Source organism: Bos javanicus, chromosome 18 (genome assembly GCF_032452875.1).
Source record: "Bos javanicus breed banteng chromosome 18, ARS-OSU_banteng_1.0, whole genome shotgun sequence".
Classification (NCBI taxonomy): Eukaryota; Metazoa; Chordata; class Mammalia; order Artiodactyla; family Bovidae; genus Bos; species Bos javanicus.
The window spans coordinates 62,815,792-62,842,595 of NC_083885.1; the positions used below are offsets into that span (position 1 = coordinate 62,815,792).

At 49.7% G+C, this 26,804-nt stretch overlaps 2 protein-coding genes across 4 annotated transcripts; both read right to left on the reverse strand.

Moving 5' to 3' along the window:
- Positions 1-83: 83 nt before the first annotated feature.
- On the reverse strand, positions 84-7,233 carry LOC133231100 (leukocyte immunoglobulin-like receptor subfamily A member 6). 3 transcript variants are annotated; one of them, XM_061389338.1, is made up of 6 exons: positions 7,129-7,233; positions 6,992-7,027; positions 6,531-6,815; positions 5,979-6,278; positions 5,697-5,741; positions 84-334 (listed from the first exon to the last, which is right to left on the reverse strand). In XM_061389338.1, the coding sequence occupies exons 1-6, from the start codon at positions 7,160-7,162 to the stop codon at positions 198-200; spliced, it is 837 nt and encodes a 278-aa protein (XP_061245322.1). In that variant the 5' UTR covers positions 7,163-7,233; the 3' UTR covers positions 84-197. The 3 variants fall into 3 exon arrangements, with proteins under 3 accessions (XP_061245322.1, XP_061245320.1, XP_061245321.1); XM_061389336.1 differs by lacking the exon at positions 84-334 and adding an exon at positions 3,769-4,525 and having other exon boundaries at positions 6,531-6,788; XM_061389337.1 differs by lacking the exon at positions 84-334 and adding an exon at positions 3,769-4,495.
- Positions 7,234-10,983: 3,750 nt separating this feature from the next.
- LOC133229482 (leukocyte immunoglobulin-like receptor subfamily B member 3A) lies at positions 10,984-26,699 on the reverse strand. Its single transcript, XM_061385848.1, has 15 exons — positions 26,590-26,699; positions 26,453-26,488; positions 25,992-26,276; positions 25,441-25,740; positions 25,159-25,203; positions 23,792-23,955; positions 19,049-19,472; positions 18,498-18,797; positions 18,217-18,261; positions 14,815-14,965; positions 14,440-14,552; positions 13,842-14,126; positions 13,290-13,589; positions 13,005-13,049; positions 10,984-11,799 (listed from the first exon to the last, which is right to left on the reverse strand). The coding sequence occupies exons 1-15, from the start codon at positions 26,621-26,623 to the stop codon at positions 11,633-11,635; spliced, it is 2,694 nt and encodes an 897-aa protein (XP_061241832.1). The 5' UTR covers positions 26,624-26,699; the 3' UTR covers positions 10,984-11,632.
- Positions 26,700-26,804: the final 105 nt, after the last annotated feature.

A 26,804-nucleotide genomic window follows, 5' to 3' on the forward strand; every position in this document is an offset into this window, starting at 1 on the left:
AGTGGGGCATACAGACGTCGCTGACACCATGAAGACACTGAACTGAACTTCTCCTCTGTGGGCATACTGGGTCATGGCTGGGCGGAGAGAACCATGGTGTTGGGTTGAAACTTCAGAGGCCCGTGGCTCAGGAGGGCTTCCCTCAGGACTGAGGAGATGACTGAAGGTTCCAACTCAGAACAAGAGGTTGTTGTTGTTCAGTCACTCAGTCGTGTCTGACTCTTAGAGACCCCATGGGCTGAAGCATGCCAGGCTTCCCTGTCCATCACTGTCTCCCAGAGTTTGCTCCCACTGGTGTCCATTGCGGTGAGACAGGGCTTTCTTTCTTCTGACACTGTGGGGAATACACATATCCATGTCTATCTATCATTATCTGTCATTTTATTGTCTACTTGTTTATCATCTATCAATCATACATTTATTATCTATTCATCATTTATTATCATCTACCTGCTGCTCCTGCTGCTAAGTTGATTCAGTCATGTCCGAATCTGTGCAACCCCATAGATGGCAGCCCACCAGGCTCCCCCATCCCTGGGATTCTCCAGGCAAGAATACTGGAGTGGGTTGCCATTTCCACCTAGCTACCATTTATTTGTCTAATTCTATCATCTATCTACAGCCTTCCATGGTGGCTTGTGGTGAAGTATTGCCTGCAACGCAGAGGACGTGGGTTCTATCCGTGAGCCGGGAAGATCCCCTGCAGCAGGAAATGGCAACCCACTCCAATGTTCTTGTCTGGAGAATCCCATGAACTAGAGGAGCCTGGTGGGCTACAGTCCATGGACTCGAAAAGAGTCCGACACTACTTAGGGACTAAACAATAGCAACAATAATCACTTATCTATATCTACATCTAGATGTCATTTATCTATTAATAATCTGTTTGTATCTATCTACCATCTATTCATTCTCTACTGTCTATCAAGCAATCATCTATTATTTTATTTGAAATATCCAGTTATTTGTGTGTTTATCTTACCACACCAGGTTTTACTTGTGACCCACAGGATCTTCAGTTGCAGCAGGCGAACTCTTAGCTGCCGCAGGTGGGATCTAGTTCCCTGACCAGAGACCAAGCCCAGGTCCCCTGAATTGGGAGCAAGGCGTCTCAGCTACTGGACCACCAAGGAATTCCCTATTTTTATTTTTTAAGACAGCCTGGAAATAGACTATTTTATTTATTTAACTTTGGCCATGCCCTGTGGCATGTGGGCTCTTAGTCCCCTGGCCAGGGTTGAACTCATGCCCTCTGCATTGGAAGCATGGAGTCTTAGCCACTCGACCACCAGGGAAGTCCCTATCTATCGTTTATACATATCATTTTTCGCTTACTTATCTATCTATCTGTCAATGTCTAATGTCCTCTATCTTTGTATCATTTCTCTCCCTCCTCCCACCTCTTTCCCTCCATCCAGGGCATTGAAAGGGAATCCCGAGAACACCCCCATCACTGTTTCTAGGAGAACCATCTCCAGATGCTTTGTTTAGCTTGTCTTTGCTCTCAAGTTACTTGGACTCAACGTTTTGGAGGAAAGATTCTACGAGAGGATCACTGAGTTCTAAAACCCACTGTCTGTTTTTGCATGGCCTCAGGATTTTTAAATGACTGAAAAAAAAAAAAAAAGAAAATTAGCCTTTTGTAACCCATGAAATGATTTAAAATTCACACTTTTGCTTTTTCAAACTAAGTTTCATAGGATTATGGCCTTGCTCATATGGTCATACATCACCACTCCTGCTTTGGTGCTCTATGTGTGCTCAGTCAGGTCTGACCCTTTGTGTGACCCGTGGACTGTAGCCCAGCAGGCTCCTCTCTGTCCATGGGAATTCCCAGGCAAGAATACTGGAGTGGGTTGGCAGTTCTTTCTCCAGGGAGTCTTCTGGACCTAGGGATTGAATGTGGGTCTTTTCCATCTCCTGCATGGGCAGGTGGTTTCTTCAGCCCTAGTGCTCCCTGGGAAGCCCTATGAGAACAGACCTGAGTGCCTGCAAAGAGAGCAAATGGCTCACCATATACTTACCACTTTTCAGAACTCAGCTGTCATTTAGAACATGACAGGGACACCTAGCCGACTCTGAGAAGGCATTCAGAGAAAACACCCAAGGAAAGTTAGGTCTATGCTGACACAGAAAAAGTAAGGAACAGGCAGAAGGAGGGGACATTGGTGAGGGAATAGCAGCCAATGGCAGCCAGCTGAGTCGAGTCTTGGGGCAGAGGTGAGACTGAAGAGCACGTGATCAGTTAGTGTCTCTGTTTTTCTGTGAGGTATCCACGGAGGTTTAAGTGCAAGGGTATTTATTATTTACTTAAACAGCTTGGAGGTAAGAAGTCGCCAAACTATTTCCTCAGCTCAAGTATAAGAGGGGGTGAGTTAGCCTTTCTGTGATTCTGTTGTTTTAGTCTCATGCTTTGAAAGCTGTTTCTTCTCAGAAACAAAAACCCAAACCCCCAAACCCAAAGAGGAACAGTTGTTAACATCACAATCATCTGTGTAATTTAATTCTCCAAACCAACCAACAAATATGAATGTTCATGCTTTTATACTTGCTTTCTTCTTCTGCTGCTGCTAAGTCACTTCAGTCCTGTACGACTCTGTGCAACCCCATAGACGGCAGCCCACCAGGCTCCCCCGTCCCTGGGATTCTCCAGGCAAGAACACTGGAATGGGCTGCCATTTCCTTCTCCAATGCATGAGACTGAAAAGTGAAAGTGAAGTCCCTCAGTCATGTCCAACCATCAGCGACCCCATGGACTGCAGCCTACCAGGCTCCTCCATCCATGGGGTTTTCCACGCAAGAGTACTGGAGTTGGGTACCATCATCTTCTCCACTTGCTTTCTAGAATTTTTAAATTCTACAAAGAGTCAGACACGCCTGAGTGACTTTGACTTTCACAAGGGCTATATTGAAGGAAAAAAAATTGGCATTTCTAGCCCTAGACCCATTTGCCACCCAGCAAGAACAACCACTCTAAGGAATGTACACATTACACATAAGCAAAGTTTATTAAGCATCATCTCTGTTTGAATCACATCCTGTTCTAAATTGAAACTGTCTAAAGTGTTAAACATTTATTCCCAGGTACTTCCCTGGCAGTCCAGTGGTTAAGACTTTGTCTCCCAATGAGGAGGCTGTGGGTTCAATCCCTGGTCGGGGACCTACGATCCAACATACTTCGTGGCCAAAAAACCAAAACGTAAAACAGAAGCAAAATTGTAACAAATTCAATAAAGACTTAAATATTAAAGCAAAACAAAAAACCTGCTTGTTTCAAAGTCTCTCCTGTGAGACAGTGCATAAAAGCAAGGATTTCTGGCTCAAAGATCAGACTCAGTGATCTCCAGGAGGCAGGGTGAGTAACAGCCTTCTAATTATAGTTTTGCAGAGCTATCCAGAACCTCCATGTCAAAAGGGACACTGCCCCACTCCAGTACTCTTGCCTGGAAAATCCCATAGATGGAGGAGCCTGGTGGGCTGCAGTCCATGGGGTTGCGAAGAGTCAGACATGACTGAGTGACTTCCCTTTCACTTTTCACTTTCATGCATTGGAGAAGGAAATGGCAACCCACTCCAGTGTTCTTGCCTGGAGAATCCCAGGGATGGGAAAGTCTGGTGGGCTGCCGTCTATGGGGTCACACAGAGTCGAACATGACTGAAGTGACTTAGCAGCAGCAGCAGCAGATGTGGTGAAATTAAGGGTCTTGGGTGGGAGCTTATCGCAGGTTGTCATGGGCAGGGGGTGGTGCCCCATGTAGTCACGGGTCTTTTTTAAATATAATTTTATTTTTATTTATTTATTCATTTGGTTGCTGCTCACAGGCTTAGCTGCTTTGCAGCCTGTGGGATCTTAGTTCCCTGACTGGGCATCAAACACACATCCCCTGCATCGCAGGGCAGATTCTTAACCACTGGACCACCGGCAGGTCCCCATAAGTGTTCGTCAAGAGGGAAGCAGGAGGGTGGGGTGTGTGAGGCAAGAAGGGAGGAAGGAAGCAGAGGTCAGAGAGGAGAAGGGGCGCTCCCCTCCTGTGTCTGGAGGACGGAGCTCCACGACAGGGAGCACAGGCAGAGTCTAGAAGCTCGAAAAGGCAAGAACACCAACGGGAAAGTAGCAAGTAGTGCAGGCTTGGAGACAGGGTTTAGACTTCTGCTCTCTAGAACTGAAAGAGAATTCACAGTGGGCTGCTCTCGTCCACAGTGCCTCTGGTACGTTGTTCAGGTTCAACAGGAAGCGAGTACACTGCTGTATCGGATGGGTGACCCAGACAGGGCCCTGGAACCGCTGCCACCACAGGTGAGCATAGTGCTTTGATGCCAGCAGAGGGTCATTGGCGCTTGTCAGTCCACTGGGGTGGGGGCTCATCTGACTTCACTGAGACACACCCCTGGCTGCACCAGGCTTCAGCCAACAGGACAACCATGACCAGGAGAAGCAGGGCAGCCAGGCTCAGGCGGACTTGAGTCTCCACCGAAGGATGCCAAGCCGTAGGCGCTGAGAGAGAGGAGGTAGAATGGCCGATTCCTGTTGGTGGTTGTTGATTAGTCACTCAGCTGTGTCCTTGTGACCCCATGGACTGTGGCCCACCAGGCTCCTCCATCCATGGGATATCCCAGGTAAGGGTATTGAGTGAGTTGCCTTGCCTTTCTCCAGGGCATCTTCCTGACCTGGGGATTGAACCTGGGTCTCCTACTTGGCAGGTAAATTCTTTACCACTAGCTACCAGGGAAGCTGTCCATGCCTCTAAAGGATCCTAAAACTCAAGCTCATTTCTGCAGACCTCTGGACCTGGTGGGAAGCCTACCCAGCCCACTCCCTCGGGGTAAGCATTAAACACCTTTCTTTCCTCCTGTCATTATGGGTGTTGTGCTGATACTGCACTTCTGGGGTCAAGAAAAACAGGACTGGGGCACTGGAGGCTGCCAGTCCCTGCCCAGAGCCTGGCCTGCTCCTCGCTCAGTATCTCCTGTGATTTGACCATTCCCGCAGCAGACACGCTGGCCTCTGTTACCCATGGGCTCCTGAGCGTGTCTCTACCTCTGTGTCTTGGCCCAGGGCAGCTTCCTCTGCCTGTCCTGCGCTCTCTACAAGGATCACCCCTCTGATTTCATCCCAGTGTCTGTTAAAAATACACCCACAAGGGACTTGCTTGTTGAGACCTCTTCTAAATCACTAGCCCCTTCTGTCAGTCTTGTTCTGTTACACTGTGTGACTCTGTTTTTCCCAACCAGTCATTATGTGACACATTTTTATTCTAACAAAAATGAAAATACATATAACACATGTATTAATATAGTCTATGTAAATATTTTCTGCAAAGCATATATGATATTTAATAATAGTTACATATATAAAAAATACATATATATACATGGAGTTCCTTGTAGCTCAAACAGTAAAGAATCTGCCTGCTATGCGAGAGACCAGGGTTCAATCCCTGGGTCAGGAAGATCCTCTGGAGAAGAGAATGGCAACCCACTCGAGTGTTCTTGCCTGGGAAATCCCATGGACAGAGGAGCCTGGTGGGCTACAGTTTGTGGGGTCACAGAGTCGGACACGACTGAGCAACTAACACACACGTATATCCATATAATATATAACATATACATCTGCATCCATGCAGCTAACACTCCAGGTCAGAGAGAAGGGAACACAGAATCTCTTCTCAGTTTTCCACCTAAACTCAGTTACTCACCAGTTGAATGTCTGGGCTGTGTGATGCTGGGAGAGTCAGTAGTTCCTGAAAACAGAGGTGAAGTGGGAGAGGTCTTCCTTATCTGCTCAGTCAGGCTCTCACCTCCCGGAGTCCCAGGGACCCACATGGCCCGTCCCCCGCCCGTCCCTCAGAGATGTGTGTTAAGCCGATGGCACTCACACACACCCCCTCTTGCGATCCTTTTCCCCAGCCAGTGCTTTAAGCGCACACAGTCAGCCCCCATGGCGGGGAGCAGGTGGGTGGACTGGGCTTCTTCCTCACCTTCGACCTGAAGCTGCAGTGGGTCACTGGGCTGAGACCACACGTAGGGGTTGTCGTGGAAGGCACCGTAGCATCTGTAGGTCCCCGCCTGTGTGGAGGAGACTGGATTCAAGAGGAAGATGGTCTGGCGTCCTCCGTCCTGGGGGACAGAGCTTTGGTTCTGGGTGACGTGATCTCCATCTTCTTTGGTGAGGATAAATACATCATAGTTGATATTGGAGAAACACTGCAACTTCACAGTCTCCCCCGGAGCCACCACTGTGCCAGCCATGCTGGAGAGGGAGGGCTTGTCATAAGCTCCTGAGAAAGAAGGAAGTTCAGCGATGAAGGGAAGGGTCACGTAGGCACTGTCCCTTTTTGTCCCTGGGAGCAGACGTGGCTCTGGTCTCTCTCCCCTCCTCGCCCCCCTCCCCCTTGAGGAAGTCTCTCGGCATCATCCCTGAGACCTCCCCAAGGACAAGGCTTGGTCCTCCTGCTTCCTGTCCCCGAAGCCTGGTCCTTCCCTCGGCAGAGGGGTCAGTCCCGGCTCCACTGCCTCTGTGTCCCCCTCACCGGTCATCACCAGCTGCAGGGGGTCACTGAACTGGGACCAGCGGCCTCCTCTCTGATAGGAGCAGTGGTACAGCCCTGTCTTCTCAAATGTCATCTCTGCGATACTCAAAGCGTTGGTCTTCCTGGACGTGATCTGTTCCTCTTTGTCCATGGGCTCAGGACTTCCCACTCTTGATATCCTGTACCTCTCAGCTCGTTTAGGTCCTTGACACAGGAGGGTCACATGACGCTTCCATGGAACTGTGGATCCAGGCAGAGCTGTCATAAGAGGTGGGGGGAGATTTCCTAGAACACAGGGAACAGGTAATAGACACACAAGCGTTTCTCCCTCCACCCTTCTATTTCTCCCCCTCTTACAGCCCCCGCTGTAAAGTCTGAGTCCCCTCTTTCCAGCGGCCAAGAGACCTGATACCTGGCTTAAACCCTGCTGGGTCCTCAGGAGTATCACACAGAACACTCACCCTTCTGTGCCCAAGTGCTCTGGCTCAGACACAACCCTAGAAAGAAACACCTGGTGAGAACAGCCTAGCCTTAAAGAACCACCAGCCCTGCCGTCCTTAGCCGTCTATTTGTACCTAACCCTCTCTCCCCGACTGACCAAGACAGAGCAGCGAGGGAGGAACCATGGACATGATCCCGCGTTCAGGCTGCTCACCAGCCTCAGCCCTGCTCCTCTGATGAAGGGCACACTGCTCTGTCCAGTGACCCACACTTACAGGAAGCTGTGCAGTTGTTTTGGGTTCTCAGCCCTGTAGTGAAGGCAGTTCACATCCTCTTCCTCCTGGGTTGGGAGTGGGGCATACAGACGTCGCTGACACCATGAAGACACTGAACTGAACTTCTCCTCTGTGGGCATACTGGGTCATGGCTGGGCGGAGAGAACCATGGTGTTGGGTTGAAACTTCAGAGGCCTGTGGCTCAGGAGGGCTTCCCTCAGGACTGAGGAGACGACTGAAGGTTCCAACTCAGAGCAAGAGGTTGTTGTTGTTCACACTCAGTCGTGTCCGACTCTTTGAGACCCCATGGGCTGCAGCATGCCAGGCCTCCCTGTCCATCACTGTCTCCCAGAGTTTGCTCCCACTGGTGTCCATTGCGGTTAGACAGGGCTTTCTTTCTTCTGACACTGTGGGGAATACACATATCCACGTCTATCTATCATTATCTGTCATTTTATTGTCTACTTATTTATCATCTATCAATCATACATTTATTATCTATTGATCATTTATTATCATCTACCTGCTGCTCCTGCTGCTAAGTTGATTCAGTCATGTCCGACTCTGTGCGACCCCATAGACAGCAGCCCACCAGGCTCCCCCATCCCTGGGATTCTCCAGGCAAGAATACTGGAGTGGGTTGCCATTTCCACCTAGCTACCATTTGTTTGTCTAATTCTATCATCTATCTGCAGCCTTCCATGGTGGCTTGTGGTGAAGTATTGCCTGCAACGCAGAGGACGTGGGTTCTATCCATGGGCCAGGAAGATCCCCTGCAGCAGGAAGTGGCAACCCATTCCAATGTTCTTGTCTGGAGAATCCCATGGACAGAGGAGCCTGGTGGGCTACAGTCCGTGGACTCAAAAAGAGTCCGACACTACTTAGGGACTAAACAACAGCAACAATAATCACTTATCTATATCTACATCTAGATGTCATTTATCTATTAATAATCTGTTTGTATCTATCTACCATCTATTCATTCTCTACTGTCTATCAAGCAATCATCTATTATTTTATTTTAAATATCCAGTTGTTTGTGTCTTTATCTGATGGTACCAGGTTTTACTTGTGGTCCACGGGATCTTCAGTTGCAGCAGGCAAACTCTTAGCTGCTGCAGGTGAGATCTAGTTCCCTGACCAGACACCAAGCCCAGGTCCCCTGAATTGGGAGCAAGGCGTCTCAGCTACTGGACCACGAAGGAATTCCCTATTTTTATTTTTAAGACAGCCTGGAAATAGACTATTTTATTTATTTAATTTTGGCCACGCCCTGTGGATGTGGGATCTTAGTCCCCTGGCCAGGGATTGAACCCATGCCCTCTGCATTGGAAGCACGGAGTCTTAGCCACTCGACCACCAGGGAAGTCCCTATCTATCATTTATATATATCACTTTTCACTTACTTATCTATCTATCTGTCAATATCTAATGTCCTCTATCTTTGTATCATTTCTCTCCCTCCTCCCACTTCTTTCCCTCCATCCAGGGCATCGAAAGGGAATCCCGAGAGCACCCCCATCACTGCTTTCTAGGAGAACCATCTCCAGATGCTTTGTTTAGCTTGTCTTTGCTCTCAAGTTACTTGGACTCAATGGTTTGAAGGAAAGATTGTAAGAGAGGATCACTGAGTTCTAAAACCCACTGTATGTTTTTGCATGGCCTCAGGATTTTTAAATGACTGAAAAAAAAAAACAAAGAAAATTAGCATTTTGTAACCCATGAAATGAGTTAAAATTCACATTTTGCTTTTTCAAACTAAGTTTCATAGGATTATGGCCTTGCTCATATGGTCATACATCACCACTCCTGCTTTGGTGCTCTATGTGTGCTCAGTCAGGTCTGACCCTTTGTGTGACCCGTGGACTGTAGCCCACCAGGCTCTTCTCTGTCCATGGGAATTCCCAGGCAAGAATACTGGAGTAGGTTGGCAGTTCTTTCTCTAGGGGATCTTCTTGACCTAGGGATTGAATGTGGGTCTTTTCCATCTCCTGCATGGGCAGGTGGGTTCTTCAGCCCTAGTGCTCCCTGGGAAGCCCTATGAGAGCACAACTGAGTGCCTGCAAAGAGAGCAAATGGCTCACCATATACTTACCGCTTTTCAGAACTCAGCTGTCATTTAGAACATGACAGGGACACCTAGCCGACTCTGAGAAGGCATTCAGAGAAAACACCCAAGGAAAGTTAGGGCTATGCTGACACAGAAAAAGTAAGGAACAGGCAGAAGGAGGGGACGTTGGTGAGGGAACAGCAGCCAGTGGCAGCCAGCTGAGTCGAGTCTTGGGGCACAGGTGAGACTGAAGAGCACGTGATCAGTTAGTGTCTCTGTTTTTCTGTGAGGTATCCACGGAGGTTTAAGTGCAAGGGTATTTATTATTTACTTAAACAGCTTGGAGCTAAGAAGTTGCCAAACTATTTCCTCAGCTCAAGTATAAGAGGGGGTGAGTTAGCCTTTCTGTGATTCTGTTGTTTTAGTCTCATGCTTTGAAAGCTGTTTCTTCTCAGAAACAAAAACCCAAACCCCCAAACCCAAAGAGGAACAGTTGCTAACATCACAATCATCTGTGTAACTTAAATTCTCCAAACCAACCAACAAATATGAATGTTCATGCTTTTATACTTGCTTTCTTCTTCTGCTGCTGCTAAGTCACTTCAGTCCTGTACGACTCTGTGCAACCCCATAGATGGCAGCCCACCAGGCTCCCCCGTCCCTGGGATTCTCCAGGCAAGAACACTGGAGTGGGCTGCCATTTCCTTCTCCAATGCATGAGAGTGAAAAGTGAAAGTGAAGTGGCTCAGTCGTGTCCAACCATCAGCGACCCCATGGACTGCAGCCTACCAGGCTCCTCCATCCATGGGGTTTTCCAGGCAAGAGTACTGGAGTTGGGTACCATCATCTTCTCCACTTGCTTTCTAGAATTTTTAAATTCTACAAAGAGTCAGACACGCCTGAGTGACTTTTCCTTTCACAAGGGCTATATTGAAGGAAAAAAAAAAATCAGCATTTCTAGCCCTAGACCCATTTGCCACCCAGCAAGAACAACCAGTCTAAGGAATGTACACATTACACATAAGCAAAGTTTATTAAGCATCATCTCTGTTTGAATCACATCCTGTTCTAAATCGAAAAGAGTGTTAAACATTTATTCCCAGGTACTTCCCTGGCAGTCCAGTGCTTAAGACTTTGTCTCCCAATGAGGAGGCTGTGGGTTCAATCCCTGCTTGGGGACCTACGATCCAACATACTTCATGGCCAAAAAACCAAAACATAAAACAGAAGCAAAATCGTAACAAATCCAATAAAAACTTAAATATTAAAGCAAAACAAAAAACCTGCTTGTTTCAAAGTCTCTCCTGTGAGACAGTGCATAAAAGCAAGGATTTCTGGCTCAAAGATCAGACTCAGTGATCTCCAGGAGGCAGGGTGAGTAATAGCCCTCTAATTATAGTTTTGCAAAGCTACCCAGAACCTCCATGTCAAAAGGGACACTGCCCCACTCCAGTACTCTTGCCTGGAAAATCCCATAGATGGAGGAGCCTGGTAGGCTTCAGTCCATGGGGTCGTGAAGAGTCAGACACGACTGAGCAACTTCTCTTTCACTTTTCACTTTCATGCATTGGAGAAGGAATGGCAACCCACTCCAGTGTTCTTGCCTGGAGAATCCCAGGGATGGGAGAGTTGGGTGGGCTGCCGTCTATGGGGTCACACAGAGTCAGACACGACTGAAGTGACTTAGCAGCAGCAGCAGCAGCAGCAGATGTGGTGAAATTAAGGGTCTTGGGTGGGAGCTTATCGAAGGTTGTCATGGGCGGGGGGTGCCCAACGTAGTCATGGGTCTTTTTTAAATATAATTTTATTTTTATTTATTTATTCATTTGGTTGCTGCTCACAGGCTTAGCTGCTTTGCAGCCTGAGGGATCTTAGTTCCCTGACTGGGTATCAAACACATCCCCTGCATCGCAGGGCAGATTCTTAACCACTGGACCCCCATAAGTGTTCATCAAGAGGGAAGCAGGAGGGTGGGGGTGTGTGAGGCAAGAAGGGAGGAAGGAAGCAGAGGTCAGAAAGGAGAAGAGGCGCTCCCCTCCTGGGTCTGGAGGACGGAGCTCCACGACAGGGAGCACAGGCAGAGTCTAGAAGCTCGAAAAGGCAAGAACACCAACGGGAAAGTAGCAAGTAGTGCAGGCTTGGGGACAGGGTTTAGACTTCTGTCTCTAGAACTCAAAGAGAGTTCACAGTGGGCTGCTCTCGTCCACAGTGCCTCTGGTACGGTGCTTCAGGTTCTACAGGAAGCGAGTACACTGCTGCATCGGATGGGTGACCCAGCCAGGGCCTGGAACCGCCGCCCCCACAAGTGAGCACAGTGCTTTGATGCCAGCGGAGGGTCAGCAGCGTTTGTCAGTCCACTGGGGCGGGGGCTCATCTGACTTCACTGAGGGACCCCCCCGGCTGTACCAGGCTTCAGCCAACAGGACGACCATGACCAGGAGAAGCAGGGCAGCCAGGCTCAGGCGGACTTGAGTCTCCACCGAAGGATGCCAAGCCGTAGGCGCTGAGAGAGAAGAGGTAGAAGGGCCGATTCCCGTTGGTGGTTGTTGATTAGTCACTCAGCTGTGTCCTTGTGACCCCATGGACTGTGGCCCACCAGGCTCCTCTATCCATGGGATTTCCCAGGCAAGAGTATTGAGTGAGTTTCCATGCCCTTCTCCAGGGCATCTTCCTGACCTGGGGATTGAACCTGGGTCTCCTACTTGGCAGGTAAATTCTTTACCAGTGAGCTACCAGGGAAGCTGTCCGTGCCTCAAAAGGACCCTAAAACTCAAGCTCATTTCTGCAGACCTCTGGACCTGGTGGGAAGCCTGCCCAGCCCACTCCCTCGGGGTAAGCATTAAACACCTTTCTTTCCTCCTGTCATTATGGGCGCTGTGCTGATACTGGACTTCTGGAGTCAAGAAAGACAGGACTGGGGTGCTGGAGGCTGCCAGTCCCTGCCCAGAGCCTGGCCTGCTTCTCGCTCGGTATCTCCTGTGATTTGACCATTCCCTAGCAGCAGACATGCTGGCCTCTGTTACCCATGGGCTCCTGAGTGGGTCTCTATGTCTGGGTCTTGGCCCAGGGCTGGTTCCTCTGTGTGTCCTGCACTCTCTACAAGGATCACCCCCCTGATTTCATCCCAGTGTTTGTTAAAAATACACCCATGAGGGACTTGCTTGTTGAGCCCTCTTCTAAACCACTAGCCCCTTCTGTCAGTCTTGTTCTGTTACACTGTGTGACTCTGTTTTTCCCAATCAGTCATTATGTGACACGTTTTTATTCTAACAAAAATGAAAATACATATAACACATGTATTAATACAGTGTATATAAATATTTTTCTGCAAAGCATATATGATATTTAATAATAGTTACATATATAAAAAATACATATATATACATGGAGTTCCTTGTAGCTCAAACAGTAAAGAATCTGCCTGCTCTGCAGGAGACCAGGGTTCAATCCCTGGGTCAGGAAGATCCTCTGGAGAAGAGAATGGCAACCCACTCCAGTGTTCTTTCCTGGGAAATCCCATGGACAGAGGAGCCTGGTGGGCTACAGTTTGTGGGGTCACAGAGTCGGACACGACTGAGTAACTAACACACACGTATATCCATATAATATATAACATATACATCAGCATCCATGCAGTTAACACTCCAGGTCAGAGAGAAGGGAACACAGAATCTCTTCTCAGTTTTCCACCTAAACTCAGTTACTCACCAGTTGAATGTCTGGGCTGTGTGATGCTGGGAGAGTCAGTAGTTCCTGAAAACAGAGGTGAAGTGGGAGAGGTCTTCCTTATTTCTGCTCAGTCAGGCTCTCACCTCCCAGAGTCCCAGGGACCCACATGGCCCGTCCCCGGCCCGTCCCTCAGACATGTGTGTCTAAGCCGATGGCACTCACACACACCCCCTCTTGTGATCCTCTTCCCCAGCCAGTGCTTTAACCGCACACAGTCAGCCCCCACGGCGGGGAGCAGGTGGGTGGACTGGGCTTCTTCCTCACCTTCAACCTGAAGCTGCAGTGGGTCACTGGGCTGAGACCACACGTAGGGGTTTTCGCGGAAGGCACCGTAGCATCTGTAGGTCCCCGCCTGTGTGGAGGAGACTGGATTCAGGAGGAAGATGGTCTGGCGTCCTCTGTCCTGGGGGACGGAGCTTTGGTTCTGGGTGATAGGATCTCCATCTTCTTTGGTGACGATAAATACATCATGGTTGATTTTGGAGAAACACTGCAACTTCACATTCTCCCCTGGAGCCACCACTGTGCCAGCCATGCTGGAGAGGGAGGGCTTGTCATAAGCTCCTGAGAAAGAAGGAAGTTCAGCGATGAAGGGAAGGGTCACGTAGGCACTGTCCCTTTTTGTCCCTGGGAGCAGACGTGGCTCTGGTCTCTCTCCCGTCCTCGCCCCGCTCACCCTTGAGGAAGTCTCTCGGCATCATCCCTGAGACCTCCCCAAGGACAAGGCTTGGTCCTCCTGCTTCCTGTCCCCGAAGCCTGGTCCTTCCCTTGGCAGACGGGTCAGTCCCAGCTCCGCTGCCTCTGTGTCCCCCTCACCGGTCATCACCAGCTGCAGGGGGTCACTGAACTGGGACCAGCGGCCTCCTCTCTGATAGGAGCAGTGGTACAGCCCTGTCTTCTCAAATGTCATCTCTGTGATACTCAAAGCGTTGGTCTTCCTGGACGTGATCTGTTCGTCTCTGTCCATGGGCTCAGGACTTCCCACTCTTGATATCCTGTACCCCTCAGCTTGTTTAGGTCCTTGACACAGGAGGGTCACAGGACTCTTCCATGGAACTGTGGATCCAGGCAGAGCTATGATACGAGGCGGGGGGAGATTTCCTAGAACACAGGGAACAGGTAACAGACACACAAGCGTTTCTCCCTCCACCCTTCTGTTTCTCCCCCTCTTACAGCCCCCGCTGTAAAGTCTGAGTCCCCTCTTTCCAGCGGCCAAGAGACCTGATACCTGGCTTAAACCCTGCTGGGTCCTCAGGAGTATCACACAGAACACTCACCCTTCTGTGCCCAAGTGCTCTGGCTCAGACACAACCCTAGAAAGAAACAGCCGGTGAGAACAGCCCCGCCTTAAAGAACCACCAGCCCTGCCCTCCTTAGCCGTCTATTTGTACCTAACCCTCTCTCCCCGACTGACCAAGACAGAGCAGCGAGGGAGGAACCATGGACATGATGCCGAGTTCAGGCTGCCCACCAGCCTCAGCCCTGCTCCTCTGATGAAGGGCACACTGCTCTGTCGAGTGACCCACACTTACAGGAAGCTGTGCAGTTGTTTTGGGTTCTCAGCCCTGTAGTGAAGGCAGTTCACATCCTCTTCCTCCTGGGTTGGGAGTGGGGCATACAGATGTAGCTGACACCATGAAGACACTGAACTGAACTTCTCCTCTGTGGGCATACTGGGTCATGGCTAGGCGGAGAGACCCATCGTGTCGGGGTTGAAACTTCAGAGGCCTGTGGCTCAGGAGGGCTTCCCTCAGGACTGAGGAGACGACTGAAGGTTCCAACTCAGAGCAAGAGGTTGTTGTTGTTCACACTCAGTCGTGTCTGACTCTTAGAGACCCCATGGGCTGCAGCATGCCAGGCCTCCCTGTCCATCACTGTCTCCCAGAGTTTGCTCCCACTGGTGTCCATTGCGGTTAGACAGGGCTTTCTTTCTTCTGACACTGTGGGGAATACACATATCCATGTCTATCTATCATTATCTGTCATTTTATTGTCTACTAATTTATCATCTATCAATCATACATTTATTATCTATTGATCATTTATTATCATCTACCTGCTGCTCCTGCTGCTAAGTTGATTCAGTCATGTCCGACTCTGTGCGACCCCATAGACGGCAGCCCACCAGGCTCCCCCATCCCTGGGATTCTCCTGGCAAGAACACTAGAGGGGGCTGCCATTTCCTTCTCCAATGCATGAGAGTGAAAAGTGAAAGTGAAGTCGCTCAGTTGTGTCCAACCATCAGCAACCCCATGGACTGCAGCCTACCAGGCTTCTCCATCCATGGGGTTTTCCAGGCAAGAGTACTGGAGTTGGGTACCATCATCTTCTCCACTTGCTTTCTAGAATTTTTAAATTCTACAAAGAGTCAGACACGCCTGAGTGACTTTGACTTTCACAAGGGCTATATTGAAGGAAAAAAAATCAGCATTTCTGGCCCTAGACCCATTTGCCACCCAGCAAGAACAACCACTGTAAGGAATGTACACATTACACATAAGCAAAGTTTATTAAGTATCATCTCTGTTTGAATCACATCCTGTTCTAAATTGAAAAGAGTGTTAAACATTTATTCCCAGGTACTTCCCTGGCAGTCCAGTGGTTAAGACTTTGTCTCCCAATGAGGAGGCTGTGGGTTCAATCCCTGGTAGGGGACCTACAATCCAACATACTTCGTGGCCAAAAAACCAAAATATAAAACAGAAGCAAAATTGTAACAAATTCAATAAAGACTTAAATATTAAAGCAAAACAAAAAACCTGCTTGTTTCAAAGTCTCTCCTGTGAGACAGTGCATAAAAGCAAGGATTTCTGGCTCAAAGATCAGATTCAGTGATCTCCAGGAGGCAGGGTGAGTAATAGCCCTCTAATTATAGTTTTGCAAAGCTACCCAGAACCTCCATGTCAAAAGGGACACTGCCCCACTCCAGTACTCTTGCCTGGAAAATCCCATAGATGGAGGAGCCTGGTAGGCCGCAGTCCATGGGGTCGCAAAGAGTCAGACATGACTGAGCAACTTCTCTTTCACTTTTCACTTTCATGCATTGGAGAAGGAATGGCAACCCACTCCAGTGCTCTTGCCTAGAGAATCCCAGGGATGGGAAAGTCTGGTGGGCTGCCGTCTATGGGGTCACACAGAGTCGAACACGACTGAAGTGACTTAGCAGCAGCAGCAGCAGACGTGGTGAAATTAAGGGTCTTGGGTGGGAGCTTATCGCAGGTTGTCATGGGCGGGGGGTGCCCAACGTAGTCATGGGTCTTTTTAAAATATAATTTTAGTTTTATTTATTTATTCATTTGGTTGCTGCTCACAGGCTTAGCAGCTTTGCAGCCTGAGGGATCTTAGTTCCCTCTCTGGGTATCAAACACATCCCCTGCGTTGCAGGGCAGATTCTTAACCACTGGACCCCCATAAGTGTTTGTCAAGAGGGAACCAGGAGGGTGGGGGTGTGTGAGGCAAGAAGGGAGGAAGGAAGCAGAGGTCAGAAAGGAGAAGAGGCGCTCCCCTCCTGAGTCTGGAGGACGGAGCTCCACGACAGAGAGCACAGGCAGAGTCTAGAAGCTCGAAAAGGCAAGAACACCAACGGGAAAAGTAGCAAGTAGTGCAGGCTTGGGGACAGGGTTTAGACTTCTGCTCTCTAGAACTGAAAGAGAATTCACAGTGGGCTGCTCTCATCCACGGTGCCTCTGGTACGTTGTCTCAGGTTCGACAGGAAGCGAGTACACTGCTGCATCGGATGGGTGACCCAGCCAGGGCCCTGGAACCGCCACCCCCACAGGTGAGCACAGTGCTTTGATGCCAGCGGAGGGTCATTGGCGCTTGTCAGTCCACTGGGGTAGGGGCTCATCTGACTTCACTGAGGAACTCCCCCCCCCATCCCCGGCTGCACCAGGCTTCAGCCAACAGGACGACCATGACCAGGAGAAGCAGGGCAGCCAGGCTCAGGCGGACTTGAGTCTCCACCGAAGGATGCCAAGCCGTAGGCGCTGAGAGAGAAGAGGTAGAAGGGCCGATTCCCGTTGGTGCTTGTTGATTAGTCACTCAGCTGTGTCCTTGTGACCCCATGGACTGTGGCCCACCAGGCTCCTCTATCCATGGGATTTCCCAGGCAAGAGTATTGAGTGAGTTCCCATGCCCTTCTCCAGGGCATCTTCCTGACCTGGGGATTGAACCTGGGTCTCCTACTTGGCAGGTAAATTCTTTACCAGTGAGCTACCAGGGAAGCTGTCAATGCCTCTAAAGGACCCTAAAACTCAAGCTCATTTCTGCAGACCTCTGGACCTGGTGGGAAGCCTGCCCAGCCCACTCCCTCGGGGTAAGCATTAAACACCTTTCTTTCCTCCTGTCATTATGGGCGCTGTGCTGATACTGGACTTCTGGAGTCAAGAAAGACAGGACTGGGGTGCTGGAGGCTGCCAGTCCCTGCCCAGAGCCTGACCTGCTTCTCGCTCGGTATCTCCTGTGATTTGACCATTCCCCAGCAGCAGACACTCTGGCCTCTGTTACCCATGGGCTCCTGAGTGGGTCTCTACATCTGGGTCTTGGCCCAGGGATGGTTCCTCTGTGTGTCCTGCACTCTCTACAAGGATCACCCCTCTGATTTCATCCCAGTGTTTGTTAAAAATACACCCATGAGGGACTTGCTTGTTGAGACCTCTTCTAAACCACTAGCCCCTTCTGTCAGTCTTGTTGTGTTACACTGTGTGATTCTGTTTTTCCCAATCAGTCATTATGTGACACATTTTTATTCTAACAAAAATGAAAATACATATAACACATGTATTAATATAGTGTATATAAATATTTTTCTGCAAAGCATATATGATATTTAATAATAGTTACATACATATAAAATACATATATATACATGGAGTTCCTTGTAGCTCAAACAGTAAAGAATCTGCCTGCTATGCAGGAGACCAGGGTTCAGTCCCTGGGTCAGGAAGATCCTCTGGAGAAGGGAATGGCAACACACTCCAGTGTTCTTGCCTGGGAAATCCCATGGACAGAGGAGCCTGGTGGGCTACAGTTTGTGGGGTCACAGAGTCGGACACAACTGAACAACTAACAAACACGTACACCCATATACTATATAACGTATACATCTGCATCCATGCAGCTAACACTCCAGGTCAGAGAGAAGGGAACACAGAATCTCTTCTCAGTTTTCCACCTAAACTCAGTTACTCACCAGTTGAATGTCTGGGCTGTGTGCTGCTGGGAGAGTCAGTAGTTCCTGAAAACAGAGGTGAAGTGGGAGAGGTCTTCCTTATCTGCTGTCAGGCTCTCACCTCCCGGAGTCCCAGGGACCCACATGGCCTGTCCCCCGCCCGTCCCTCAGAGATGTGTGTCTAAGCCGATTGCACTCACACACACCCCCTCTTGCGATCCTCTTCCCCAGCCAGTGCTTTAAGCGCACACAGTCAGCCCCCATGGCGGGGAGCAGGTGGGTGGACTGGGCTTCTTCCTCACCTTCGACCTGAAGCTGCAGTGGGTCACTGGGCTGAGACCACACGTAGGGGTTGTCGTGGAAGGCAGCGTAGCATCTGTAGGTCCCCGCCTGTGTGGAGGAGACTGGATTCAAGAGGAAGATGGTCTGGCGTCCTCCGTCGTGGGGGACAGAGCTTTGGTTCTGGGTGACGTGATCTCCATCTTCTTTGGTGAGGATAAATACATCATGGTTGATTTTGGAGAAACACTGCAACTTCACAGTCTCCCCCGGAGCCACCACTGTGCCAGCCATGCTGGAGAGAGAGGGCTTGTCATAAGCTCCTGAGAAAGAAGGAAGTTCAGCGATGAAGGGAAGGGTCACATAGGCACTGTCCCTTTTTGTCCCTGGGAGCAGACGTGGCTCTGGTCTCTCTCCCCTCCTCGCCCCCCTCCCCCTTGAGGAAGTCTCTCGGCATCATCCCTGAGACCTCCCGAAGGACAAGGCTTGGTCCTCCTGCTTCCTGTCCCCGAAGCCTGGTCCTTCCCTCGGCAGAGGGGTCAGTCCCGGCTCCACTGCCTCTGTGCCCCCTCACCGGTCATCACCAGCTGCAGGGGGTCACTGAACTGGGACCAGCGGCCTCCTCTCTGATAGGAGCAGTGGTACAGCCCTGTCTTCTCAAATGTCATCTCTGCGATACTCAAAGCGTTGGTCTTCCTGGATGTGATCTGTTCCTCTTTGTCCATGGGCTCAGGACTTCCCACTCTTGATATCCTGTACCTCTCAGCTTGTTTAGGTCCTTGACACAGGAGGGTCACATGACTCTTAGCTGGAACTGTGGATCCAGGCAGAGCTGTCATAAGAGGTGGGGGGAGATTTCCTAGAACACAGGGAACAGGTAATAGACACACAAGCGTTTCTCCCTCCACCCTTCTATTTCTCCCCCTCTTACAGCCCCCGCTGTAAAGTCTGAGTCCCCTCTTTCCAGCGGCCAAGAGACTTGATATCTGGCTTAAACCCTGCTGGGTCCACAGGACTATCACACAGAATACTCACCTTTCTGTGCCCAAGTGCTCTGGCTCAGACACAACCCTAGAAAGAAACACCCGGTAAGGACAGCTCAGCCTTAAAGAACCACCAGCCCTGCCCTGCTTAGCCATCTATTTGTACCCAACCCTCTCTTCCCGACTGACCAAGACAGAGCAGCGAGGGAGGAACCATGGACATGATCCCACGTTCAGGCTGCCCACTGGCCTCAGCCCTGCTCCTCTGATGAAGGGCACACTGCTCCGTCGAGTGACCCACACTTACAGGAAGCTGTGCAGTTGCCTTCAGTTCTCAGCCCTGTAGTGAAGGCAGTTCACATCCTCTTCCTCCTGCGTTGGGAGTGGGGCATACAGACGTCGCTGACACCATGAAGACACTGTACTGAACTTCTCCTCTGTGGTCATACTGGGTCATGGCTGGGCGGAGAGATCCGTGGTGTTGGGTTGAAAGTTCAGAGGCCTGTGGCTCAGGAGGGCTTCCCTCAGGACTGAGGAGATGACTGAAGGTTCCAACTCAGAACAAGAGGTTGTTGTTGTTCAGTCACTCAGTCGTGTCTGACTCTTTGAGACCCCACGGGCTGCAGCATGCCAGGCCTCCCTGTCCGTCACTGTCTCCCAGAGTTTGCTCCCACTGGTGTCCATTGCGGTTAGACAGGGCTTTCTTTCTTCTGACACTGTGGAGAATACACATATCCATGTCTATCATTATCTGTCATTTTATTGTCTACTTATTTATCATCTATCATCTATCAATCATGAATTTATTATCCATCGATCATTTATTATCATCTACCTGCTGCTGCTGCTGCTGCTAAGTTGCTTCAGTCGTGTCCAACTCTGTGCAACTCCAGAGACGGCAGCCCACCAGGCTCCCCCATCCCTGGGATTCTCCAGGCAAGAATACTGGAGTGGGTTGCCATTTCCACCTAGCTACCATTTATTTGTCTAATTCTATCATCTATCTACAGCCTTCCATGGTGGCTTGTGGTAAAGTATTGCCTGCAATGCAAAGGACGTGCGTTCTATCCGTGAGCCGGGAAGATCCCCTGCAGCAGGAAATGGCATCCCACTCCAATGTTCTTGCCTGGAGAATCCCATGGACAGAGGAGCCTGGTGGGCTACAGTCTGTGGACTTGAAAAGAGTCCGACACTACTTAGGGACTAAACAACAGCAACAATAATCACTTATCTATATCTACATCTAGATGTCATTTATCTATTAATAATCTGTTTGTATCTGTCTACCATCTATTCATTCTCTACTTTCTATCAAGCAATCATCTATTATTTTATTTTAAATATCCAGTTGTTTGTGTCTTTATCTGATGGTACCAGGTTTTACTTGTGACCCACGGGATCTTCAGTTGCAGCAGGCAAACTCTTAGCTGCCGCAGGTGGGATCTAGTTCCCTGACCAGAGACCAAGCCCAGGTCCCCTGAATTGGGAGCAAGGCGTCTCAGCTACTGGACCACGAAGGAATTTCCTATTTTTATTTTTTAAGACAGCCTGGAAATAGACTATTTTATTTATTTAACTTTGGCCATGCCCTGTGGATGTGGGCTCTTAGTCCCCTGGCCAGGGTTGAACTCATGCCCTCTGCATTGGAAGCATGGAGTCTTAGCCACTCGACCACCAGGGAAGTCCCTATCTATCATTTATACATATCATTTTTCGCTTACTTATCTATCTATCTGTCAATGTCTAATGTCCTCTATCTTTGTATCATTTCTCTTCCTCCTCCCACCTTTTTCCCTCCATCCAGGGCATTGAAAGGGAATCCCGAGAACACCCCCATCACTGCTTTCTAGGAGAACCATCTCCAGATGCTTTGTTTAGCTTGTCTTTGCTCTCAAGTTACTTGGACTCAACGGTTTGGAGGAAAGATTCTGAGAGAGGATCACTGAGTTCTAAAACCCACTGTCTGTTTTTGCATGGCCTCAGGATTTTTAAATGACTGAAAAAAAAAAAAAAGAAAATTAGCCTTTTGTAACCCATGAAATGAGTTAAAATTCACACTTTTGCTTTTTCAAACTAAGTTTCAGAGGATTATGGCCTTGCTCATAAGGTTATACATCACCGCTCCTGCCTTTGTGCTGTATGTGCGCTCAGTCAGGTCTGACCCTTTGTGGGACCCGTGGACTGTAGCCCACCAGGCTCTTCTCTGTCCATGGGAATTCCCAGGCAAGAATACTGGAGTAGGTTGGCAGTTCTTTCTCTAGGGGATCTTCTTGACCTAGGGATTGAATGTGGGTCTTTTCCATCTCCTGCATGGGCAGGTGGGTTCTTCAGCCCTAGTGCTCCCTGGGAAGCCCTATGAGAGCACAACTGAGTGCCTGCAAAGAGAGCGAATGGCTCACTATATACTTACTGCTTTTCAGAACTCAGCTGTCATTTAGAACATGACAGGGACACCTAGCCGACTCTGAGAAGGCATTCAGAGAAAACACCCAAGGAAAGTTAGGTCTATGCTGACACAGAGAAAAAGGTAAGGAACAGGCAGAAGGAGGGGACATTGGTGAGGGAACAGCAGCCAATGGCAGAGAGCTCTGAGTCGAGTCTTGGGGCAGAGGTGAGACTGAAGAGCAAGTGATCAGTTAGTGTCTCTGTTTTTCTGTGAGGTATCCATGGAGGTTTAAGTCCAAGGGTATTTATTATTTACTTAAACAGCTTGAATCTAAGAAGTCCCCAGACTATTTCATCAGCTCAACCGTAACAGGGGGTGAGTTAGCCTTTCTGTGATTCTGTTGTTTAGTCTCATGCTTTGAAAGATGTTTCTTCTCAGAAACAAAAACCCAAACCCCCAAACCCACAGAGGAAAAGTTGCTAACATCACAATCATCTGTGTAACTTAAATCCCCAAACCAACAAACCAATATGAATGTTCATGCTTTTATACTTGCTTTCTGCTGCAGCTAAATCCCTTCAGTCATCTCTGACCCTGTGAGACCCCATAGATGGCAGCCCACCAGGCTCCGCCATCCATGGGATTTTCCAGGCAAGAATACTGGAGTGGGGTGCCATCACCTTCTCCACTTGCTTTCTAGAATTTTTAAATTCCGCAGAGTTGGACACGCTTGAGCAACTTTCATTTTCACAAGGGCTATATTGAAGGAAAAAAATTCAGCATTTCTAGCCCTAGATCCATTTCCCATCCTGCAAGAACAACCACTCTAAGGAATTTACACATTACACATAAGCAAAATTTATTAAGTATCATCTCTGTTTGAATCATGTCCTCTTCTAAATTGAAAAGAGTGTTAACACATTTATTCTCAAAAAAAAAAAAAAATTTATTCTCGAGTACTTCCCTGGCAGTCCAGTGGTTAAGACTTCGCCTCTCAATGTAGGGGCTGTGAGTTCAACCCCTGGTCGGGGACCTACGATCCAACATGCCTCATGGCCCAAAAAACCAAAATGTAAAACAGAAGCAAAATTGTAACAAATTCAACAAACACTTAAATATTAAAGCAAAACAAAAACCCGTGCTTATTTCCGAGTCTCTTCTGTGAGACAGTGCATGAAAGCAAGGATGTCTGGCTCAAAGATCAGACTCAGTGATCTCCAGGAGGCAGGGTGAGTAATAGCCCCCTAATTACAGTGTTGCAACGTTACCCAGAACCTCCATGTCAAAAGGGACACTGCAGATGTGGTGAAATTAAGGGTCTTGGGTGGGGGCTTATCGCAGGTTGTCAAGGGCGGTGGGGCGGGGGCAACATAGTCACGGGTCTTTTTTTAAATACAATTTTATTTTTATTTATTTATTCATTTGGTTGCTGCTCACAGGTTTAGCTGCTTTGCAGCCTGTGGGATCTTAGTTCCCTGACTGGGCATCAAACACACATCCCCTGCATCCCAGGGCAGATTCTTAACTACTGGACCACCGGGACGTCCCCATAAGTGTTCGTCAAGAGGGAAGCCGGAGGGTGGGGGTGTGTGAGGCAAGAAGGGAGGAAGGAAGCAGAGGTCAGAGAGGAGAAGAGGCGCTCCCCTCCTGGGTCTGGAGGATGGAGTCCAAGACAGGGAGCACAGGCAGAGTCTAGAAGCTCGAAAAGGCAAGAACACCAACGGGAAAGTAGCAAGTAGTGCAGGCTTGGGGACAGGGTTTAGACTTCTGCTCTCTAGAACTGAAAGAGAATTCACAGTGGGCTGCTCTCGTCCACAGTGCCTCTGGTAAGTTGTTCAGGTTCGACAGGAAGCGAGTACACTGCTGCATCGGATGGGTGACCCAGACAGGGCCCTGGAACCGCCGACCCCACAAGTGAGCACAGTGCTTTGATGCCAGCAGAGGGTCATCGGCGCTTGTCAGTCCACTGGGGTGGGGGCTCATCTGACTTCACTGAGGGACCCCCCTGGCTGCACCAGGCTTCAGCCAACAGGACGACCATGACCAGGAGAAGCAGGGCAGCCAGGCTCAGGCGGACTTGAGTCTCCACGGAAGGATGCCAAGCGGTAGGCGCTGAGAGAGAGGAGGTAGAAGGGCCGATTCCCGTTGGTGGTTGTTGATTAGTCACTCAGCTGTGTCCTTGTGACCCCATGGACTGTGGCCCACCAGGTTCCTCCGTCCAGGTGATTTCCCAGGCAAGGGTATTGAGTGAGTTGCCACGCCCTTCTCCAGGGCATCTTCCTGACCTGGGGATTGAACCTGGGTCTCCTACTTGGCAGGTAAATTCTTTACCACTAGCCACCAGGGAAGCTGTCCATGCCTCTAAAGGATCCTAAAACTCAAGCTCATTTCTGCAGACCTCTGGACCTGGTGGGAAGCCCGCCCAGCCCACTCCCTCGGGGTAAGCATTAAACACCTTTCTTTCCTCCTGTCATTACGGGCGCTGTGCTGATACTGGGCTTCTGGGGTCAAGAAAGACAGGACAGGGGTGCTGGAGACTGCCAGTCCCTGCCCTGAGCCTGGCCTGCTCCTCACTCGGTATCTCTTGTCATTTGACCGTTCCCCAGCAGCAGACATGCTGGCCTCTGTTACCCATGGGCTCCTGAGCATATTTCTACCTCTGTGTCTTGGCTCAGGGCTGGTTCCTCTGCCTGTCCTGCGCTCTCTACAAGGATCACCCCTCTGATTTCATCCCAGTGTCTGTTAAAAATACACCCACAAGGGACTTGCTTGTTGAGATCTCTTCTAAATCACTAGCCCCTTCTGTCAGTCTTGTTCTGTTACACTGTGTGACTCTGTTTTTCCCAACCAGTCATTATGTGACACATTTTTATTCTAACAAAAATGAAAATACATATAACACATGTATTAATATAGTCTATGTAAATATTTTCTGCAAAGCATATATGATATTTAATAATAGTTACATATATAAAAAATACATATATATACATGGAGTTCCTTGTAGCTCAAACAGTAAAGAATCTGCCTGCTATGCGAGAGACCAGGGTTCAATCCCTGGGTCAGGAAGATCCTCTGGAGAAGAGAATGGCAACCCACTCGAGTGTTCTTGCCTGGGAAATCCCATGGACAGAGGAGCCTGGTGGGCTACAGTTTGTGGGGTCACAGAGTCGGACACGACTGAGCAACTAACACACACGTATATCCATATAATATATAACATATACATCTGCATCCATGCAGCTAACACTCCAGGTCAGAGAGAAGGGAACACAGAATCTCTTCTCAGTTTTCCACCTAAACTCAGTTACTCACCAGTTGAATGTCTGGGCTGTGTGATGCTGGGAGAGTCAGTAGTTCCTGAAAACAGAGGTGAAGTGGGAGAGGTCTTCCTTATCTGCTCAGTCAGGCTCTCACCTCCCGGAGTCCCAGGGACCCACATGGCCCGTCCCCCGCCCGTCCCTCAGAGATGTGTGTTAAGCCGATGGCACTCACACACACCCCCTCTTGCGATCCTTTTCCCCAGCCAGTGCTTTAAGCGCACACAGTCAGCCCCCATGGCGGGGAGCAGGTGGGTGGACTGGGCTTCTTCCTCACCTTCGACCTGAAGCTGCAGTGGATCACTGGGCTGAGACCACACGTAGGGATATTCGCGGAAGGCAGCGTAGCATCTGTAGGTCCCCGCCTGTGTGGAGGAGACTGGATTCAAGAGGAAGATGGTCTGGCGTCCTCCGTCCTGGGGGACAGAGCTTTGGTTCTGGGTGACGTGATCTCCATCTTCTTTGGTGAGGATAAATACATCATAGTTGATATTGGAGAAACACTGCAACTTCACAGTCTCCCCCGGAGCCACCACTGTGCCAGCCATGCTGGAGAGGGAGGGCTTGTCATAAGCTCCTGAGAAAGAAGGAAGTTCAGCGATGAAGGGAAGGGTCACGTAGGCACTGTCCCTTTTTGTCCCTGGGAGCAGACGTGGCTCTGGTCTCTCTCCCGTCCTCGTCCCCTCCCCCTTGAGGAAGTCTCTCGGCATCATCCCTGAGACCTCCCCAAGGACAAGGCTTGGTCCTCCTGCTTCCTGTCCCCGAAGCCTGGTCCTTCCCTCGGCAGAGGGGTCAGTCCCAGCTCCACTGCCTCTGTGTCCCCCTCACCGGTCATCACCAGCTGCAGGGGGTCACTGAACTGGGACCAGCGGCCTCCTCTCTGATAGGAGCAGTGGTACAGCCCTGTCTTGTCTGTTGTAACCTCTGTGAAATTCAAAGTGTTGGTCTTTCTGGACGTGATCTGTTCCTCTTCGTACATGGGCTCAGGACTTCCCACTCTTGATATCCTGTACCCCTCAGCTCGTTTAGGTCCTTGACACAGGAGGGTCACATGACTCTTAGCTGGAACTGTGGATCCAGGCAGAGCTGTCATAAGAGGTGGGGGGAGATTTCCTAGAACACAGGGAACAGGTAATAGACACACAAGCGTTTCTCCCTCCACCCTTCTATTTCTCCCCCTCTTACAGCCCCCGCTGTAAAGTCTGAGTCCCCTCTTTCCAGCGGCCAAGAGACCTGATACCTGGCTTAAACCCTGCTGGGTCCTCAGGAGTATCACACAGAACACTCACCCTTCTGTGCCCAAGTGCTCTGGCTCAGACACAACCCTAGAAAGAAACACCTGGTGAGAACAGCCTAGCCTTAAAGAACCACCAGCCCTGCCGTCCTTAGCCGTCTATTTGTACCTAACCCTCTCTCCCCGACTGACCAAGACAGAGCAGCGAGGGAGGAACCATGGACATGATCCCGCGTTCAGGCTGCTCACCAGCCTCAGCCCTGCTCCTCTGATGAAGGGCACACTGCTCTGTCCAGTGACCCACACTTACAGGAAGCTGTGCAGTTGTTTTGGGTTCTCAGCCCTGTAGTGAAGGCAGTTCACATCCTCTTCCTCCTGGGTTGGGAGTGGGGCATACAGACGTCGCT